The sequence below is a fragment of the Sinocyclocheilus anshuiensis genome, unplaced genomic scaffold (assembly GCF_001515605.1).
Source record: "Sinocyclocheilus anshuiensis isolate Anshui unplaced genomic scaffold, SAMN03320099.WGS_v1.1 scaffold2015, whole genome shotgun sequence".
NCBI classification, from domain to species: domain Eukaryota; kingdom Metazoa; phylum Chordata; class Actinopteri; order Cypriniformes; family Cyprinidae; genus Sinocyclocheilus; species Sinocyclocheilus anshuiensis.
In genome coordinates, this window is record NW_015551020.1 from 301,950 (window position 1) to 311,856 (window position 9,907).

General features: G+C 39.1%; 2 protein-coding genes across 2 annotated transcripts in view; one reads left to right on the plus strand and one right to left on the minus strand.

Annotated features, from left to right (window-relative positions):
• The window catches only part of LOC107661088 (pyruvate carboxylase, mitochondrial-like), a 215,660-nt gene that overhangs the window by 70,662 nt on the left and 135,091 nt on the right, over positions 1-9,907 (minus strand). The window lies entirely within an intron of this gene.
• LOC107661089 (leucine-rich repeat and fibronectin type-III domain-containing protein 4-like) overlaps positions 1-9,907 on the plus strand; it is a 28,655-nt gene that overhangs the window by 9,071 nt on the left and 9,677 nt on the right. Inside the window, exon 3 of the mRNA XM_016450540.1 lies at positions 7,529-9,284. Coding sequence (XP_016306026.1) covers positions 7,555-9,284 — 1,730 coding nt within the window. The 5' untranslated portion in view covers positions 7,529-7,554. The remainder of the gene's footprint in view (positions 1-7,528; positions 9,285-9,907) is intronic.

Consider the following 9,907-nt stretch of genomic DNA (forward strand, 5'->3'; position numbering starts at 1 on the left):
CCATAATGTGATAAATACCAGGTACACACACACACACACACACAAACTCTTGCATATATGGTTTATGGGGACTCTCCATAGACGTAATGGTTTTTATACTGTACAAACTGTATTTTCTTTCCCCTAGCCCTACCTTCACAGAAAAACTACTGCCATTTTTTGAAATTCAAAAAACACTGTTTGGTATGTTTTTTTTTTTAACAGGAAGAGTCCTCATAAAATGTTTATGTTGTAATACCCATGCCATTATACACAGTTGTGTTCTCATGAAGCATGTATTCAAGCACAATACAGCTAGCACACAAATATTACAAAGACTGCCTCAACAAACAGAAAATCACATATGAAAAATACAAAGTGCTGTTATTCTTCCTCGTTGAGTATTTATATGCCTATGTAAAAAAAAAAAAAAAACTGCTGCCACTTTTTTTGAGATATGAAGTTATAGTTCTATTTATTGCAATACCTAAAGTTGATTGTTTCACTATTCAGCCATCAGAGCTTAGTTCCTCTCCAGCCATTAAATTTACAGCGTTATTGGAAAAATATATGCAACCCGAATTCCGGTTTTGCAACTGAATTGAATGTGATGAGATAAAACAACTGGGTAATGTGAAATTTCACAAATCTACTGTCGATCAGCATTGAGCTTTTGTTGTTTAGTGTTAAAATAAGTAAATAAGCCACAGCTGGTGGATGCTGTAACTACTCGTTTATTCCCACTGCCATTAATTTAAAAAATATCTAGAGTCCGATTTACTAACAGCTTGCACCAACACAAACCATCTTTTGGCGTTCATAAAAGTACTCTCAGGATTTACTAAAGACACGCAGTGAAGAATTAGCGCTGAAAAGGCGTGGACAGTTATTTTTGCGCCTCACCTTATTAAATATGCATTTGTAGGGGTTTCCCTTTCAGACGCAAAATTTATGAGAGGAGAGTGTTAAACGCGATTTAGTAACATCTGTGCTTGTCAAATTACTGGTATTTGCGCTGCTCTTGGTAGATTGCGCTCGTCATTACGGAAGATCTGGCTGCGTCTGTGTTCTTTAATGTGGGCATTGTCAGTAAATCACACACAGAATTTTCCCCTCCCATCAGCCAGTATATCTGGCCCCTAGTATAAAAGCAGGCAATGGACTCATAGTTCATGATAGATAAGGTTTTGGGATGGTGTATATTGCTATCAGCCAGTCAGCCTAGTCATGATGTCATTTCCTGCAGCTTCAGAGTGATTACTCACTTTCTGGCTCAGGTGAGGTTTCAAAACACATACTTCCTGCGCTAGGTAAGTGGCTGTCTTTGAATGCTAATGGTTAGCTCTTTCCAGGTATTATAGAGTTTCTTGTCTCAGAAATACACTTCGCTTCTCTATTGCTCATCACTTTTATGAAATTGTGCCTGCTCTAAATTCTGACCACTCTCGTTGACAACAAATTGTGTTCTAGTGGGAAACATTTCTATGGGCAGCACCCTGCACTATACTCCTCTTCCCATCACCACATCCCACTTGTACGGTTTATACCTGTCTATCTGAATATCAGCCAGAGGCAACAATCATACAGTCAGTGAAATCATAAAATAAAATGCAACAAAATGCTACTAGAGTTACAGACTAATTTTTTCCAAAATTAACAATATTGAATTAAATCAGAATTTCTCGTAAATTAAAATGCGATTGTCATTGTCGTTTATTAAAATGCATGCAAAAAACACAAACATGTTATGGAGTTTTTGTCACCTCTGGTCTGTTCATCATTGGTGCTTTATAATGCACTATCCTTTGTAAATCTGCTCCAAAACTACATGGATTATGAAAAGCAATATATAATAAATTGAACTAATAATAAATTAAAACTGAATTTATGTAATGTACATGTAAATGTAAAACTGAATTTAGCAGATTTGAGATTTTAGAATCAATATTGTTAAACAATATTAGACTATGACCAATTAACAAAAATAACTAACTAAATACCCTATCAAATAAAATAAAATAGAATAAAATAAAATACAAGATTTGGATAACAGTGACTACAATAAAAAAAGAACAGGTAAAACCTGCTGGTTTGATGACAGGTCTCTGAGCACTGTGTTTATGGTGTCATGCTGCCCTGGGAAAAAAACCTTCCTGGAAGAAGAAATAAAAAGTCTTGCTATGCAACTTGAGCACCAAGAAGTCGGTAAAACTAATCCAGGATGCTAATGATTTTTACTCAGTCAATGCTGCTTCAATTAGTCTTTCAGCCACTGTGTGTGACAGCTCTCTTCAGAGTCTTGTGCGGTACAGAACGTAATTGATGTGATAATCATTAGCAAATGGTCATCCGCTTTGTGGCCACTGAAGCTGTGGAGACATTGGCAACAGCAGCAAAACTCTGCGTCTGATTTAATATGAGGAAGCGAGGGATACGGGGAGAAAGGAGGGGTGCATTGAGGACAGAATGTGTCGGAGAAAGAGGACTGAGGGAGTTGCTAAGTGCAGAGAGATGTTCAGCATGAGACACACACACACACACACACACACGCACGCGCACGCACACACACACACACACACACATAATGGACAGGAGTTATTACGTTCTAAAGCCAGGCACTCGCAGTAGTTTTTCATTCAGTCTGAATCATGAATAACATTACGGATTACAAAAGGATTACCAGAATTTATAGTCTATTCTAATCTAATCTACGCCCTACCAACACACACATGTACGCACACCCAATAGCTCTAGAAGATAAAATTAGACCAAGACAAGCACCGGCATGTCCTGAACTTAAAAACGAATATGAGTAAAGGACACAGAGGGCGGAGGATGAGTAAAGAGGGAGAGAGGATGGTAGGAGGAAGAGGCCTGATAATATTGAGGAAGGGCTGCTATCTATCCTGGGCGGCCGGATCGATGGACGAAAGAGACAAGATCTATTTCAGCTGGTCTGTTCTCAGGTGGCTAAAGATGGTGAGAATGGGAGATGGAGAGAGAGGGGAGGGATACTTAACTAATGTTGCATCACTTCTCAAGTTACCTCAAGGGCAGATGGGAAGAGTGGACACAGGTGATAAGCAGAACCCTGGGTAATAGAAGAAAACCGAAAAAGAGGGGCGTGGAAAAGAAATAGGTAGGGAGGGAGAGGAGAGGAGAGCAGAGGAGAAGGAAGGTCACAGGAGGTCGGAGGAAGACCACATAGGAGAAGAGAAAGAGACCGATGAAGTCGATACTTTGGCATAGCAATATAGAGTTTCTCATACAGACTTCTGGGAATGCAGAGTTACAAGACATTAAAAGTCACGTTAGAAATTGCACTCAGTTGCACTTTCTTTCTTCCTTCAACACATAACAAATGTATTTCTTACGATAGTGCATATCTCTAGTTATTAATCACCGAGCATTGACATTCCCCATATGTCTTCATTGAATTTCATCACTTAAAGGGATAGTTTTCCCCAAAATGAAACTGTTGTTCCACACCTGTATGACTTTCTTTATTCTAGAGAACACAAATTAAGACATTTTGAAGAACAATGGAATCCAAAGAACATTGAACCCCACTGACCTTCATTGTATGTACAAAAAACACTATTCTTTTATTATGTTCCACAAAATAAAGTAAGTTGTACAGGTCTAAAATGACATGAAGGTGAGAATGCAACCATACTTGCTGTCAAATACCATAGTTAGTTATTGCTTACACCCATAATGCTGTAAGAAGAATCTTAATGGTCTCTGTAAGAATCTTTCGGGATAGGTTGTCCAGTCAATACAGTAATCAATTCAATCATGAGGTTTAATCAGGCACTTTCTGTGAACATTATAAATGCTCAAGATCCCTCCCATTTCTGCACTTTCAAGAGTAAATTCTCTGAGGACTCACCTAATTTTTTTTTATATAATTACAATTATATAATTTATATTAATTGCCACTATTTAATGAGTAATGTGCTGAAAAACATGCTTAATTGAGTAAAGTCTGATTGTTCCCTGGTTATATTTATCTGCATTTTTTCAGTGTAATGACTTTGCAAAAATGATTATCTTGTCGGTTTGAAATTTGCATAATTACTGCTGTACTGTTAATAATATCGAAGAGGGGTGAGCAAGCACAAACTCTACTAATGAGGTGTATTCACGGGTATGTGAAGTACTGCATGGACACAAACAGTTGGGAATGGTTATATAAAGATCACTGTTACAGATGTGAGTCTGACGTGAGCAGTGCTGGGGATGTTACTTTGAAGATGCGGCTTGCTAAGCTAATTAATTACACTAAAGTCAAGTTATTGTTGGAAAAAAAAATTAGCTACTAAAAATTACTAAAAATAAGCTAAGGGCAATTCCTTTGAAAAGTATATAACCTTTCAAAACATTTACTCTAAATATACAAATAAAAAAAATTAAGAGTACAAATGATTATATGACATAAGTAATGAACAACAACATTTAACAAAATATTCGTCCAAAATAAATAAATAAATAAATAATAAATCTGACTTTCCAATACTGTATAAGGGAGAGAAGACCAAGCAGGGCAAACTGATTTGTTAGAATGAATCAGACTTCCCAACGCTACATACAGGGGTTGCACAAAATAACGTGAAGACCTGGGAGATAGGCAACATTTCTTTACTAAGGTGTTTCACCACCATTTGCCTTTAATACAGCCTCCAACCTTCTTAGAAAAGATTCATACAAATTGTGAACAGTCTCCAGTGGAATGTCATCGATCAGAACACCTACCAGTTGCTTAGAAATGTTGGAGGAAGAAATTGGCTTCTGACCCTTCTCCTCAAAGCTGCCCACAGTGGTTTTGATAATATTTAAGTCAGGCGATTGAGCTGGCAATAGAGCTCCAACTGTCCAAATTTTAACGATCATGACTATATATTTTTCGCATTTTAGCACTGGTGTCTGCAATTAAAGTCTTAGCAATTACAGCTCTTGCTGATGTTGGCTTTGTTAACTTTTCTGTGGTTGTTTTTGTGGAAACAGGTTCTGTAAGATGAATATTGCAGGCTTGCTTTCACTTTGCTGCAGTAGTTCTGTGTTGTTTGGACACAATCCTTCTCGTGTTTGACAGTCCCTATCATTCACTTTCAGGTTTCGAACACTTTTCTTCTTTGCAGTCATGCCATATTTTGTTTACTACTCCATAATCATAAAGACTGTTGTTCTTCAAACACCAAACAACTGGGCTGTTAAAGGCACAATATGTAAGATTGTTTTATTAAAATATCCAAAAACCACTAGAACAGTGTTATATAGTTTGCTGACTTGTGTACTTACATTATCCCAACTGTTTCAAAGAATGTTTAAATCCAGAGAAATAAACAATTTTAACTAGTGACACGGACCGTGTCCATAGTGTCATTGTGTCGCCTGCCAATGATATCATAACCCCTCGATTTCCGTTTTGTTTAGACGCTTTAATATGTTGTGCGTTTTAATAGACCGGTGACGACTGCACAGAGTAGCATTATAACAGAACTTTCAAATGGATCTAGTATGATAAAACAGCGCTGCTTTTTTTCCCACATACACACGACCGGAAGGAGTGGAAGCGGTCGACTGTGGCACAATAAAAGCTCCGCTGCTTTCGAACCGTGTGTCACGCTTGTTCAGCAGCCTCGTTTCGCTTCGACGGCTTTCAGCCTCACCCTGCTTCATTCTACTACGTTAATAAATCATTAGCTCCCTCTAGCGGTGAAAATTACATATTGTGCCTTTAAGATTAAAACACTCCTGCTAAATGGGCTTCCATGATTTGTTCTTTTTGGAAGTCTGAAAAGTCACTTCACAGACCATTTGTATTAAACACTTCTAAACACAACTTATACTACACTGATATACAAATTAGGGAACCTAGGCAATGAAAAGATAAATATTATTACAATGGGTGTCCACATAATTTTGTCCAACCCCTGTATGAGAGCGAGAACTATTTAAAATGATTCACTAGAATGAATCAGACTGTTTCGAACAAACCATCTCACTACAATAAATCTGTTTTAAACAGCATATAGATATACTGTAGACAGAAGGGACAGTTTAGGATGTTTAAGGATGTAAAACTTAAAAAATACAACGTTGACATGTCAAGCCTTTCTATAGATATATTTCTCATGTCTGTATGTAAAGTATTTGCTGAGTTTCGGTTCATTTTAGTGACGTGTTTCTAAAAGCAGTTCGCGGAGACAGTGAAGACTGAGAGAGCACCCTGTTTGTTTTCTTTATTTTACAAAAGCACAAAGTTTTGTTGATAGGGTGAGCATACACAAATAAAAGTAGACCCTTTACAGATTCAAGTAATGTATTACTTTTATGTGTCCAATCAAAAGTGACAGAGCATTTTAAGTTCTTTTCTCTGTCATCTGGAAAATATAAAAGTGCACCCGCCGGCCCCAGGAGGTTAAAACCAGCTATTGTATGTAGCATTTATCTGCAATACAGTGCAAAAGTACATTGTTGGAAAAGCTACATTGTTTTAACTGTCACACAAATGAAAAATGTATTTGAGTTAGTAGTATCACTATTTTTAGTAGGCTATTTTAGTAGGCTATTTAGTAGAATGTTTGATTTGTAAGTCATCTCATCTGAGCTGTGGTCCAAATTCTCAGTATACATGCAGAGATGGAAGATTTCTTGCGGATTCTGATAGCTGTTTTCCTTGGCTTGTACCTGCATTATTACATGCACTTAGTGTTAAGTGACAGTTAAAGAGCATTTGCTGAATGCGCTAATGTAGGACAAAAGTGATGTACACTCTCAAAGAACATAATAACTCTTTGGCTTCATCTCTGGGTTGAAACCCATATTTTACCATGACAAACATGACAAATTGGCGCAAGAGATCAAATTACAGATATTATAGATTTTTCAGTCTCAAACCTGTAATTAGCATTTTTATGTGATGTGATGATTCTTTCGTTCTTTTTGTCCTTCTCTCTACCTGCGTGTTTACACACCAGTTCATCTGTTCAAGCAAGTGCACTGCACAAACTGACAATGTTTGCATTCTGAATTTATTTGTACAGATTGTTATACTATATTTGACCTTATCTTTACCGTGTAGCTTGCACATCATTAAAAATAAACTTCTTAAACAGAGTTTGTCCATCAGTGCTGAGTTTCAGTGAAATGACTAGAGCTTTTGTGGCTCTTACTTCTCTTGAAGTGAAGCAAACAGCTCTTCTTTCAAAGAAAACTGCCACACAGAAAGGTGGGACTGTAAATTTACCAGCTTCCACTTCCAAAAAGCAGTAAAATAATTGTTATATGGCCTTTGCATGCTTTTTAGAGGTTCGTAGATGGTGCAGTTTCCACCAACAGTGTTTGAGAGTGTGGTTATTGGTTACTGGCATTGGTTTTGCTGTAATTTTACATGCAGTTATGCACAGGGTGCCCAAGCGTAGAAACTCCTGTGGAGAGCAACTGCATGAGCTCATTCAGAGTTAAAGAAACCACACACATCAGTACTACAAAGTTGACACTTGAAACATGATGACTGATGTCTTTCTCTTTCTGCTTTTTCTAGGTCTGTGGATCACTCCCCTATCTACCATGCAAGACTCCCCACCCCTTCAGCCATTCAGAAAACCACATCTGTCCCACATTTTATGCCATCCTCACAGGAACACACACTCCCCCTCATTGCCCTCTCATCCATCCATTCATCTGAAACAAAATACCCTCAAACCCTCTGAAGCATTTCATCAACCCTCTCCACCGCTCTGGCCAAAGTTCACCAGCAGATACTCACCCCCAGACACATGCTCACCAACACTACCACTGCAATTACTGCACTGGCTGGCACTGGTCACTTGTGCATGCTTGCTGCCCGCTCTTTTCAGTCAGATTCCAGGAGCTGTAGCTGGTGAGACGTGGGGTGTAGTGTCGGCGTGCCCCTTCCATTGCATCTGCAGGAATCTCTCAGAATCTCTAAGCACACTTTGTGCTGACAAAGGTCTTCTTTTTGTCCCGCCAAACATTGACCGCCGAACTGTTGAGCTTCGCCTGGCAGATAACTTCATTCGAGAAGTGGGAGGAGGTGACTTTGCCAACATGACGGGACTGGTGGATTTGACATTATCCCGGAATACCATCAGTCACATCCGGCCACTGGCATTTGCAGATCTGGAAAGTCTTCGTTCATTGCACTTAGATGGCAACCGACTCTCAGAGCTGGGCCCACGAGATTTAGTAGGCATGCTAAACCTGCAGCATCTCATTCTCAACAACAACCAACTCATCAATATCTCCTCTGAGGCCTTTGATGACTTTTTACTCACTCTAGAGGATTTGGACTTATCCTATAACAATCTGCGCAAGGCTCCCTGGGATGCCATTCAGAGTATGGCTAGTCTGCACACTTTGAACCTAGATCACAATCTCATTGACCAGATTGCTGAGGGATCTTTTAGTGAGCTCTACAAACTAGCCCGATTGGACATGACCTCCAATCGCCTACAGACTTTACCACCCGATCCATTGTTCGCTCGCTCCCAGACGGGGGTCATCAGCCCGACACCCTACAATGCCATAATCAACTTAAATTTTGGGGGTAACCCGTTACACTGCAACTGTGAACTGCTTTGGTTGAGGAGGCTGATCCGCAGTGATGATATGGAAACTTGTTCTACACCCCTTCATTTAGCGGGACGTTATTTCTGGTCTATCCCTGAGGAGGAATTTGCATGTGAACCTCCGCTTATTACCCGACATACACACAAACTCTGGGTTTTGGAGGGTCAAAGGGCAACTCTCAAATGTCGTGCTATTGGTGATCCAGAGCCAGTGGTGCACTGGGTCTCACCAGATGACCGCATCATTGGCAATTCCAGTCGTACCACATCTTTCCGAAATGGCACTCTTGAGCTACATGTGACTATTGCTCGTGATGATGGTACATACACTTGCATTGCTATCAATGCTGCAGGTGAAGCCACCTCACTTGTTGACCTGAAGGTTATTCCCCTCCCTCATCGTGGAAATGGAACGGTATTGTTAGCTCGTGACCCAGGATCATCGGACATCACCAGAGAGAAGACTTCCAGTGGGCAAAGCCCTGGTCTGGACAGTAACAGTGACCCTCAGGAGGGACGGGAGGAGGGTCAGGCAGAGAGTGAGGATGTGGTTAGCGAAGGGGTTGAGGAGCAGATGGTGGGAGTACAAGGAGTGACCTCTACCTCAGCACAAGTGCAGTGGGATAAGGGTCAACTGATGGGAGCCAGCCTGGTGTGGATGTATCAAATACAGTATAACTGTACTGCTGATGAGACACTAATTTACAGGTGAGTAACAGTGTAAACATTGAAACCATAACATCAGCTTTTATTGTTAGGAAATGCACATGATGTATTTACAAGGTGATTTCAGTTTAAGAATTGAAACAAATGGAATATAGATTCTGTAGAAGTGAGTTTTGTGCATCATTCAAAACTGAATTGAGAATGCCTTTTAAATTCTTATTTAATTTGTGAATTTGAATTAAAGATGGAGCTTGGAATTTGAATTTAAGGAAGTAGAATTGAAATGAATCAAAACCCATAACTATTTATTTTTACTAGAAAATCAAAGGTAATCAAGACTGTTGGTGTGAGAAAGCTTTGCTTGCAAGTTTTGAAAAAAAGTTTAAAAAGCCATCCAGCCTGAAGGTTAATAAGCTGAATGTACAGTCTGTCTGAATGTACAGACAGACAGATAGACAAAAAGATAAACAACCAGATACTAATTTGCTACAACTGAAAGTCCCGTGTGATCGATGTGTCCAGTTCAATTAAAATTTACAATCATGAATTAAAAGGAAGCCATTTTTTAGTTCTGAAATTTGGCTAACCCAGGTAGAAGTTCCCTATATATATATATATATATATATATATATACATACATACATACACATACATACAGCGGGAAA